The sequence below is a fragment of the Dioscorea cayenensis genome, chromosome 14, assembly GCF_009730915.1.
Source record: "Dioscorea cayenensis subsp. rotundata cultivar TDr96_F1 chromosome 14, TDr96_F1_v2_PseudoChromosome.rev07_lg8_w22 25.fasta, whole genome shotgun sequence".
NCBI classification, from domain to species: Eukaryota; Viridiplantae; Streptophyta; class Magnoliopsida; order Dioscoreales; family Dioscoreaceae; genus Dioscorea; species Dioscorea cayenensis.
In genome coordinates, this window is record NC_052484.1 from 7,085,655 (window position 1) to 7,098,078 (window position 12,424).

Sequence of the window (12,424 nt, forward strand, 5' to 3'; positions counted from 1 at the left end):
GGCTCTCAAGCATCTATTTTTAATCCCCAGATATCTCAGAGTTCCTCCACAGGTACATCATCTAAGGAGCTATAGATTGAGATTAGACAATTGTGTCAAACTATTAATCAACTACAAAATAATAATGAGCTTCAGAAGAGTGTGCATGAGATGAGGAAAGAGAGATCGGTATCGTGACCAAATGATGCACCAATTGCAGGATTTGATGTAGTTTCGAGGCTAAGATCCTTCAACACTCATAGTTCACCTCTTAAGACTCACAACCAGCTATTAATGATCATGATATTGATCACCTAGATGACTTATATTTATCTATTATTTATTAGTAATCTTTTTGGTTAAACAGATTTGATTGAACAGTTGTTGTATAGATAAATCTAATCTATTTCAGAATTTAGATGATCATGATATTGAACAGTTGCAATGGAATCTAATCTATTTCAAAAATTTAGATTCTGTTGTGAATCTGTTTCTAAAGTATGAAATGGGGATCACTACTTCCATTGCTAACAAATTGGCAGCAAACATTTTAGGGATGGAAAAAATTTTGTTTATAAATTGAATTTGCAACGGGATTAGAAACGGAAAAAATTGTTTCTAAACTGCTTATTTTTTGTAGTGTTTGGCATGATTTGAGGCTCAATCATATATCAAATTGATGTCAATTACATATTTTTAGTAATTGTAAATATTCTCGTTCATTTAGTTTCCTATTATATGTGCTAGACCTTTGTATAAATAAAATATGCAATTATATGATATGGTACACAATAGTCAATGAAAAGCATTCCTTTACTCTTACTTTCTATTTTTTTATCAATGATAGAGGAAGGAGGGCATTGGAAGGGTTCTTTCAGGAGTCAATTTCCCATATAGAAGATGAGCCTATCAAAAAGATACTCCAGCGGCTTCAAAACCGAGTTCTCATCCATGTGGCCTTTTTGGCAATAGAATTAAAAAAAATTCTTTTAATAGTTTAAATAGGAGTAGTTTACTAAAGTGCACTTTTAAGAAAAAAAATACTCTCAACAATTACTCTATTAATTCTCTCTAAACATCAATCTCTCGACTCAAAAAGTATGAAGTTAGCTAAGAATTGTAAAAGCCTTTTATTAAAACAAAGATTGAATTTGAAACATGATTAAAATGTTTTGTTATTTTTATAAAAACTTCACTTATTTGGAGCAAGATTTTCTTTTGTGTGTGTTTTTTTAAAAACTCACTTATTTTGACATAATTATCCTAATGGCCTCTTTTTAAAGAATGAAGAGATTGAGCTTAACCTGAAGGAGTCTAATGAATTAATCAATTAATTAATATAAAAATTTTATTTATAGCATCTTTAATGCGTCTTCATGCAGCACTCAATGAGTACTCCACGCTCATACGAACTACTATGAGAGTATGGTGGCCATTGAGCACAACAACTCGACCAATGAGGGCCTTTTTTTTTAATTTAATTAAATTAATTATTTTTTATTTTTTTTTTTTTACTTTCAAACGATGTTTAATTTTTTATTATAAATTTTATCTTTACAAATACACCCACATTCTCAAAGAAAACCTACACTTTTCTCCACTTCATCATCTTTTAAAATACTCTATTGTAGATAAAAATACTCCCCTATCTACATAAACTCCAAATTTTTCAAAAAATTTTCAAAATTTTTCATATTCTCTTTCCACAAATATGTAAAAATTTCAATATTCTCAAAATTCACAAAATTTTCCTTACTTTTATCCAAATGTCCAAATCAATCAAGTTTTTCATATGCTTATCCTATGTTTTCTAGACCGGTCTTTTTAATCCAAGCATGGCAAGTCAACAACATTTCATCAATGAGCATGTTTGTGTGATGTTAAAAGACGATCCAAAATATAAAGCAAATACTATTGTTCCTAGGTCTTCAAAGAAATTAAAGATTAATGAAAGTTGTGCTTACACCTTCATCTAATGTAGAAACTATTAGAGGAAAAAGCGGAAGAAGAATTTGAAGGGGCTTCAAGGCGTGCGAATTACCACTCTCCTTTAGACTTAATTCACCCTCACCAGATCTGGTATGCAATTGAGAAAGTAGAAATAGTCTTCAGGATACAACGAAGCCCAATCAAATCTATGTTGCACGCACAGATTCAATTTTTTGAACTATCACGATAGAGAGCAGCAAGTTGTTAGAATTTTTTGAGATAAGGTGAGAGTTTTTCATATTTTTAAATCTAAGAGATAAGGAGAATTTATAAATATGGAGACACCACTTATCAAATTCACATCTTTTAAAGAAATAACGAACTCAAACAAGAAGAGATGCATCAGCTCAGACTATTCACAGATGTGTCTCTTTAAATTGATAATGGATGCATCTCTTCAAACTAATAACGAATATATCTCTTTAAATATTGATAACTAACTATTTAAATCATCAGTAAATAAAATTTGAATTAATTCCAAATTTTATGTGACATTATTCTCACATATTTTGAAAAATATTTTCTAACAATCCTCCACCATTTTCAAAATAGAAAAAGTACAAAAAAATCCATGTGGTGTCCACTTTTGCAAAATAGGGAATGTGATTTTATTTTTTCCAATTCCATAACATGTGGTTTCCTAGATTTACAAAATCATCATGATATGAACTCCTGCTGACTTGACAAGGATAAACTCGTCAATTCAAGTAAAGGCCGGGGACATGGCGTAAAGACCATTTTTTTTAAGAATTGTGTTGCATGGGGATTAAAGCGCTAATTGCAATTTGCCTCGATGATATTTGCCTCAATAGTTGCCCAAATTTCCACAAAGAAGAAGATCCACTCCTTACTGAGATTGTGAAGATTTAGAGTTAATGGTGTTCGAGCATCATAATGAACACTTGTGATCACGACGCACTACTTCCAAGTCCTCACGTTAGAGCTGCGAATCTTCCCAATTTACTCATCCTTAGGTATTATTCTCCTTCTTGACTCCTTTTCTCAATTTTTTTTTTCATTTTTTGCAAACCCGTCAAGTAATGCTTCTTTTCTTCTAAATCTAGTTTAATATGTTCTATAGTTAGGCATTAAAGACAATACCCCTTTTATTTGCTTCTTTTCTCTCACAAAAGGGGTATTGTCTTTAATGCCTAACTACATAACATATTAAATTAGATGTAGGAGAAAAGAAGCATTGCTTGAAGGGTTTGCGAAAAATGAAAAAAATTGAGAAAAGGAGTCAAGAAGGAGAATAATATTTGAGGATTTTCTACTTTGCTATGAGTAAATTGGGAAGATTCATAGCTCTAATGTGAGGACTTGGAAGCAATGCGTCATGATCACAAGTGTTCATTGTGATGCTCGAACACCATTAACTCTAAATCTTCACAATCTCAGTAAGGAGTGGATCTTCTTCTTTGTGGAAATTTGGGCAAATATCATCGAGGCAAATTGCAATTAGTGCTTTAATTCCCATGTAGCATAATTCTTAAAAAAAATGGTCTTTACGCCATGTCCCCGGCCTTTACTTGAATTGACAAGTTTGCCCTTACCAAGTTAGCACGAGTTCACGGACATGATGATTTTTTTATATATATAAATATGGAAAACCACACGTTATGGATATTGGAAAAAAAAAAAACCACATTCTTTATTTAGCAAAGGTGGGAAACCACATGGGCATTTTTTTTTGTACTTTTCTGTAGATTTTATGCATAGATAAAGGTATCTTGCGATTTAAACCTCTATTTAGTGAACATGTGTTGGAAAGACAATTAAAAATAGATGGTAGGCTAATGCTTTGAATCAGTTATTCTATGCAACTAGTTGGGTGCATGTCACACATAAAACCTCACACATAATGGCCTTGTGTCTTGTATCCTTTTCATGAGTATTGTTAGAGTCAAGCCTTTAACTCTTAGAGACGGCGCCATCTCCACTCCTATAGGTAGATCTCATCGAAAGTATCCCTGTAGCTAAGCACTTTAACAAATCTATGTTATGAGATCTATTAAGAGTTACAAGCTCAACCTACCTTCACATACAGGTACCAAGTACTCTCTTACTTGGGATGGTTTGTATATTGAGTAATTGTAGTCACTTTTCGAATGACATACTTTAAATCATTAAACTTAAGACTTCATGCCATTTATCAAGAGTTAAGTTGAGGTTCCGTCATGTGTGACTTAGAATATAGGCTTGAGACCCATCCCTTTTGTTTTCTTACTAACTTTGTCTCTTGGTAATCCCTTTGTTAAAGGATGTGCCATATTTTTACAAGATTTTACAAAATTTAGAGTGATTACCCCATCGGTAATAAGTTGTCTTACATAACTATGTCTTAAACTCAAAATGTCTAGACTTACCATTATAAATTTGGCTATAAGCTTTTGCTAATGTAGCCGTGCTATCACAATGAATGGAAATTGATGGTATTTTTTTTGGCCATAAAGGAATTTCACGTAAAAATCTTTTAGCCATTCAGTTTCTTTATAAGCTGAAGCCAAAGCAACAAATTTTATTGCCATGGTGGAGTCTGTAATTTCAAGTTTGCTTCTTGGAACCCCAAGATATGGCACCTCCACCAAGCATGAAAATCCAACCAATTGTTGAGGAATGATCATCTTCATTTGATATCCAACTAGCATCTGATAAAACCTTCTAATACCGAAGGATTACTAGAATATCTGATGCCATAATTCATTGTCTTTTTTAAACACTTCAAGACCCTATGTACTCCTTGCTAATGCAAGGAACTCGGATTGCTTGGGTATCGACTTAATTTTCCAACTTCAAAAGCTATTTCCGGTCTTGTGCAAGTCATTGCATACATCAAGCATCCAATTATTCTTAAATATTCTAATTGTGCAACTGGTTTTCCATCATTAGACATTAATTTTATACTAGGATCAAATGGAGTTGACACGATTGCACAATCATAAAAATTAAATTTCCTTAAAATCTTTTCTATATAATGAGATTGAGAGAACAATAAATAAATATTCTCTCTATGTATCTTCATTCCTAAAATCATATTAGCAACACCCATATCTTTCATTGCAAAATTACTAGATAAAAAAATTTTTAGTATCATTAACATGTTCTAAACTTGTACCAAAAATTAGCATGTCATCTACATAAAGGCATATTATAACGCCTTTACCATTTTTAAACTTCCTATAAACACACCTATCCGCCAGATGAATTTTGAAGCCATTAGCAAGAACTATTTCATCAAATTTTTGATCCCATTGTAGGAGCTTGTTTAAATCCATATAATGAATGACTTAACAAGTTTACAAATTTTTTTTTTTTTGACCCAATACTATAAACCATTCAGGTTGCTCCATATAAACCTCCTCATCTAGTTCACCATTTAGAAAAGCCATTTTAACATCCATTTGGTAAATAATTAATTTAAAAATTGACGCAAAGTAATTAATACCCTTATAGTGGCAATCCTAGCTACCAGAGCATAGGTATCAAAATAATATATTCAATGTTTTTGGGTGTATCTCTTTGCCACAAGTCTTGCCTTGAATTTATCGAATGTACCATCAATTTTTGATTTAATTTTTGAATATCCATTTACAGCCAATGGGTTTGCAACCAAGTGGAAGATCTACTAAAATCCAAGTACCATTCCCAATGATAGAATCCATTTCTTCATTGATGGCTTCTTTCCAAAATGCTGAATCTTGTGATTTAATTGCTTCCTCAAATGATGTAGTATCAGCTTCTCTGTTGTAGCAAAATTTCATTTTCTTATATGTCTTTTATCTTGTTCCTTCAACAAGAAACATATAAAAACCTGGGCCATATGATCTTGTCTTTATAATTATTTTGCTTTGCCTAGTGTCAAGGTTTTTATCTAGATCATCATTTTCCAACTTATCTTTAGATAAGTCAATTTAGATATTTGAACTTTTAGCAATTATTTCTCTAGGCCTAGGAATTGAATGAAATCTAATTTTCTTCAAAAATTGCATCCCTTGATTCAATTATAATATTAACATTAATTGAATCATTTGGCTCAATAACCATAAATCGGTATGTTTGTTTCGAAAATATTTTTAAAATTTTCATTTTCTGTTTTTTAAGAAAATTATTTTTATTTTTTGTTTCAATTTTTAGAAAATAAGTTTTCAATTGTCTTAGAAAACAAAATTCTAGAAATAAAAATAAATCTATTTGTTAGAGAGCTACTGTCAATGAAAAAAAAATGGAAAGAAAAACATAGAATTCGACTGGCAAATGAGCTTCTAGTTTTAGACAACTCAAATAAAAAAAAACCATTTTCATATTTTTACCATAAAGATTTTCTATTTCAAGAAATAAGTTTAAATCTTAACCAATAGTTAAATTTTTATTTTTAATTTTTGAACTAAATTAATAGCTATTAACAATTATTAAAAACATTAAGAATAGATCAATCCCATTCTAATTATTTGAGGTTAATAAGAATACTATCTAATAAATATAAACCCAAAAACAAAAACAAAAAAAAAAAAAATTCTTCCAAATTGGAAAATACAGTGCAGTCTATAACACGTAAAAAGCTTGTCATTATTTAATATTTATATCTCTACTAGAAATTGCAAAACAGTAGCATTACAAGTTAGTAATTATGAGATGATTAAACGTGACCGAAACCGAACCTATTCATCCTTAAACTACAATAACATGCGTAGATGATCATCTCAAACAGTACCAAAGTTACTCGCTGTGAATTCATCCTTGTTTCCGGCAATGCATGCATATCTTGGAGGTCCATTAGAGGTAGACCTTAGTTTCGTGTACATTGGCTTTGATATCGGTAGAAAAACTATGAGAGAGATGCAGAGTCCATATCTTCGTCGCCGTTGTCCGTCTCCTTCACTTCCTGAATCATTTTTAGCACTTGCCATGTGGTAGGCCTGCTGTCGGGAGAAGATCGGACACAGGCCGCTGCGATGTCGACAAGCATCATAACCCGCTCGTCTTCAGCACCATCATCCCTCACAGATCGGACCCAAACCGGCAAGTCAGTTCCAAGTAGGACTGGATGCTGCAATGGAGGCTTGCCGGTGAGAAGCTCGAGGAGTAGGACACCGAATGCATAGATATCTGATCTTGGGGTTAAACGCCGATTTGATTTCCGGGTTTCTGGTGCTCTGTATCCCAGTTCATCCTCGCCTTCAGATGGCTCTACAAGGAATGAAAGGCAGTTGTCGGTCAGGCAAGCCTCAAAATCTGATCCAAGGAGCACATTGGAAGACTTGATGTTGCCGTGGACCAGTCTGGAAGCTTGGTGAATGTATGCAAGGCCCTGTGCTACATCTTCAGCTATCTTCAAACATGATGTCCAGTGAAGAGATTTTGCTCGAGTTGATCTTGAACCTGAAGGCACAATGATGAAGACATTACAGTTCAGCAAGGAGATGTAAAGTTTGATTTAAAGGTCAATACTTTTGGTCTCATGATCCCAGAGGCTCTATGGTAATTAATTTGAAGGTTGTGAAACAGTGGCCTAATTCAAGAAGTAATGAATATTTGATATAGAATAACTAACTACTCGTCCCCTCTGACAGCCAAGTATCAGAGCAGAAATTGAACATGAAGCAAATACCAATGATCTGATTCCAAATTGGATTACACATACTTGACAAATTACCTTCAAGAAAATCATGAAAGAGAAAATTGTGGAAAACCAATTGCATTACATTGCAGCTGCATGAAGGCATTATAATTTGCTCAATTGAAGCTATTCCTAAATAAAAATGAAATCAAGCTTTTGAATATCTTTATACCAGCAGTGTCTTTTTAGACGCTCCAGTTCGAATAGTGCACAGAAATAATAAACATAGAGTCCCAAAGGAAGTCTTTATTATGCACATCCATAATATTATATGTCATAATATATATCATAACTATACAAGCCAAATACAAGTATATCAAATTTAAACCCAATGCCATCTTTATTTGCTTTTAGGTCCTAAAATACAGTTAATTGGTATATGATGACAGATCACATCTATCATGAGAAAGAATTAGATGCCCCGTTAAAGCCCAAACAAATAAACAACTTCTCATCTTCTCTCTATCATTGTTCTTAAAACCATCAATCATCTGGAAGCTATTAGTTTTTCTTTTTTCCATCTTGTATACTTCAAAAGGATAAATTCATCTTCAAATAAAAAATCTACATGCACAAATAATTGTCTCAAATTTAGAAGTGTAAAACTGAGTCCTAGTTTATAGAAATCTATTACTTTATGCAGTGGTGTAGAGAAAGCATGTTGTAGAGTCCACATGTGAATGGGAAATCCATCGGAAGGTTGAACTAATCAATTCAATATTACCAGAATAAGTTCTGTGCCAAGAATTCTAAAGTGTCAAAACTTTGTTTAATAATTCAGAGATGCTCATGATGAACCCAGCAACAGGGGAGTCTATTACTTTTGAATAGAAAGAACTTCACTAGGTATATACTCTTCTTTATTCAAAATATCCTTTTGGTAGCCAATGGCTTCTTAAAGACCCTTCTTTAAGCTTTTCCCTCCTAAATTTTTTAAACAAAAAAGTATTATGAAGGCAAGAAGTTTGTCACTGTCCAGACCCTTTCATAAAGAAGGTTCAAGTGAGAGTTAATAATACATTAAATGCATGATAAGACAATGAGTTTTTGAATACCGAATAACCAATATAAGCCAATCTTCAATTCCTCATATCAATCAAAAAAACCTTCTAAAATTCACAGGAAAATCTAAATGAAGAACTCAAACAAGCTAGAAATAAGGATATAAAACACAAAGCTTACCATGAATGAGGGAGAAGAGACTCCCATTAGGTTGGTAATCATACACAAGCAACCTCTCCTGCTTTGCATGGAAATAAGCCCGAAGCGGAACCAAATTAGGGTGCCGGAGTCTGCCCACCACATCCATATGCCTTTCGAACGCCTCCTTCCCGGTCATTCCCAACTTAGCTGCATCCAGCCTCTTAACACTAACAATCAACCGGTTATCCAATACCGCCTTATACGTCGTCCCAATATTCCCCCTCCCGAGCAACTCCGCAGAAGCCCGCATAAGCTGCTCCAATGAATACACCTGTGCTTCACCTGCACAAAACACCAGACACCCACTCTTTCCAAGCTTCTTCACCTTGTCCTCCGGCATCATCGCCGAGGCAACAACCAATTCATTGTTGCCACCACCTTCATTGGCTTCCAAATCAGCACCATTATCATCCATTCCTCTGCTGGAATTTTCAACAAACACATCATCTGCATTCTTTACTGCAGCCAAAACCTGCCCTTTTCCCTGCCCCATTCTGTTCCTCTTCATCAGAACTGAGACCCCAACCACACCAATGATAAGGAAAGCCCCAGCCAAGAAGCCAACAGCAACCATAACCCTTCTATGCAGCTTAACAGGATTCGATCCCGAGCTCGGCCGAAGAACCTCAGGTAGCTGCTGCCGCATCATCGGCGCCGGCGATGGCGCAATCCCCGCTGGCTTACCACCAAAAAACAAAAAATTCGACCTGCATTCTCTCCTTACAGCCACCCCACAAAGCCTAGGGTTTCCAGCAAAGCTAGAAACCCCAAAACCAGTAAGCACCAGAGTGACAGGCACTGGCCCAGTAAGCTCATTCGCAGACACATTGAAGATCTTCAGAGACGACTGGTTCATCGCCGGAACAGATCCATTCAACCGATTGGAATCAAGCCGGAGATAGATAAGCCGATCAACGCCGGCGATGGCGGCGGGAATAGGACCGGAGAGAGAGTTGTAAGAGAGGTCAATAGTGCGAAGACGATGAAGACTGAGGAGTGAGCTGGGGAAGCCACCAGAGAAGTGGTTGTGATCGAGGAAAAGGGCTTTGAGATTGTACAAAGGGGAAAGATCAGGGATATGGCCGGAGAGGGAGTTACCCTTGAGGCTGAGCAAACGGAGCTGATCCAGTCCGGCGAGGGCGGCGGCGGCGGCGCTGGGGAATGTGCCATTGAGGCCGAGGTATTCAAGGACGAGGCGTGTGACTCTGGGTTCTCCCCCAAAGTTGGAGCATTGAACGCCGGGCCAATGGCAGTGGTTGGTGGTGGTGGAGAAGTTGAGGAGGTTGGTTGGGTCTACTTTGGATTTGAAGGCGAGGAGAGAGGAAGAATCGGAAGGAGATGAGGAGGAGGAGGAGGAGGTTGGGGGAAGGAGGAGGAGGACGAGGAGTGAGAGGAGGAGCAATGGAAGGTGGTGGTGATGATGATGGTGATGATGGTGGTGGTTGGGCATTGTTGTTGCTTTGGAGAAAGATTGGAATTTTGGAAAGAAGGTTGGAGAGATGGAAATGAGAAGTTATTGGATTTTGAAAAAAAATAAAAAAATAAAAAAATAAAAAAATAAAAAAGAGGGGGTTTTGTAGTTATACCCTAGTGCAAATTTTTAATTATATATGTAATAGAAAATTATTTACTTAGTACCGTTATTACTAATGGATGGTTTAATTAAGTGGTTTTAAGTTTAAATAGTTGTGTGAAAAAAAAAAATAATGCAAATTGAGTGAGATAGATTTATTTTGTTTGTAGAAATGACTTCACTGAGTATAAGTTAAAAATATGTTGCTTTTATTAATGAGTCAAAGATTAAAAAAAATATATATTTATCTAAATTTTAAAATAGTTTTTAATTATTTGAATAATAATATATAGCTCCATGGACTTGAGAAATAAAATAGAATTAAAAATATCAAAATAAAAATAAGTAAAACCATTTTTATGGTAGAAGGATAAGGATTTCTTTTGAAATCAAGAGATTGATAATTACTAAAGTGAGTGATTTAATTATTTCATCAATAAAAATAAATAAATAATTTTTTTAAATAATATCTATTTAGCCAATACGCCTTGCTTTTTTGACATAGGATCTCTATATAAAATATTTATGTTTTACTGAAAAAAAACAAATTTAAACTTTAACTAATGTTAAAGTGAGGATATAAACATATTAAGAGATTAATTTTAAAATTGTATACGTTTCTAACATCATTTATCTATTTTTATTAAAAGAAAAAAAAACTTCTTTATCCTTTAATTCATAAATTTTTTTCCTTTTACCCTACCTCATAGATACTTTTAAAATCTAAATCTGATGATGAAGGTAAAATCAATAAATAACCGATATATTAAAAATAAAAATAAACATAAATCCTAATTCCCATACATTTATATACACAAAAACACAAAACATTGGTACATTTATACATCTGTAATTTATGTTTAATGAAGGGGTGTATATGAAAAAAAAGATGCATAGAGTCAGTAGGGTGTTTGAACTTTGAGGGTACAACAGGAACGGACACAACGGACAAGGTGGAGGAGCTGGAAGCCGGGCCCAGTGCCAGAAACTCACGTGACAAAGGGTGTTTAACAAAGTGGGCCACTCATTGAACCCTTGTTTAAAAACCATGGGACCCACGTGGACCCCCCACGTGACACAGTAATATATATATTTTTAAAAATATCTATTAGCTCTGCTGCAATCTATCTGGCATCAATCATGCAGATGCAACCCTTTTTTTTGAAATTTGATTTTGATGGTGGATGTTGGTGCCACGTGGCATGGTTGATTTTTTTAATAATTTATGGAAATTTAGTAAGAAAGGATTGAGATTGATGGAGCTTGTACGGGTGATCACGTGGCGGAGCTTTACCCAAAAAAGTATTAGGGAAGTAAGGGTGTGGAAGATGGGACAGGGTGTTATATTAAGTTGATTTCATTGGGTGCCACGTGTATGAAATATAGTTAAAGAACACGTGGCGTAGTTTTATTTGGTGACTTTGATAGTCATGTGTGTGTATCTGCTGTACCGGAGCCTCCTGAGGAGTTTATTGAAAAGCGTGGGATGGGATGAGTTTGGGAGGCAGCTGTTTTTTTATTTGTATTTCTTTTTAACAAATTCGGTGTGAAACATAAATTAAAAGAAAAAAAAAAAAAATCAGAAAACTCCTTTAGCTTTTGCAGTTCTATAAACATTCTCGCGGATAATTTTACATCCAGGTGACATTTGGTCTTCAGTAATGCGAAAACATTACTGAAAATCTAATGATAATATGTTAAGATTACAATGAATATTATCAAATAAAATAATAATGTGATTATCACTAAAATAGCTATTCATTCAGATTACCAAGTTATTTTTTTAATTATACCACTACTCATTTAATCTAATTCTTTATTATATTCCTTAGGTTTTGTTTTTTTATTATTTTTTTATATTATAATTTAATTATTTATTTATCTAAATACTTTAAATTAAGTTTTTTTCAAATTTTTTATACGTAGGGGTATTTTGGTACATACAAAGATATTTTAAAAAATTATAAAAAAAATAATTTTGATATTATAATTTAATTATTTATTTATCTGAATACTTTAAATTAAGTTTTTCAAATTTTTATAAGTAGATGTATTTTGGTAAA

General features: G+C 33.9%; 1 protein-coding gene across 1 annotated transcript; it reads right to left on the reverse strand.

The window, feature by feature from the left end:
* Positions 1-6,520: 6,520 nt before the first annotated feature.
* LOC120275858 (probable inactive receptor kinase At5g67200) lies at positions 6,521-10,270 on the reverse strand. Its single transcript, XM_039282577.1, has 2 exons — positions 8,768-10,270; positions 6,521-7,347 (listed from the first exon to the last, which is right to left on the reverse strand). The coding sequence occupies exons 1-2, from the start codon at positions 10,236-10,238 to the stop codon at positions 6,794-6,796; spliced, it is 2,025 nt and encodes a 674-aa protein (XP_039138511.1). The 5' UTR covers positions 10,239-10,270; the 3' UTR covers positions 6,521-6,793.
* Between the last annotated feature and the right edge of the window lie 2,154 nt (positions 10,271-12,424).

Bases quoted from the DNA above. Each gene is read 5' to 3' on its own strand.
- LOC120275858 (XM_039282577.1), bottom strand. From the start codon at position 10,238: ATGCCCAACCACCACCATCATCACCATCATCATCACCACCACCTTCCA. The intron at 7,348-8,767 runs GTAAGCTTTGTG...TTGTGCCTTCAG, and splicing joins TCTCTTCTCCCTCATTCATG to GTTCAAGATCAACTCGAGCA.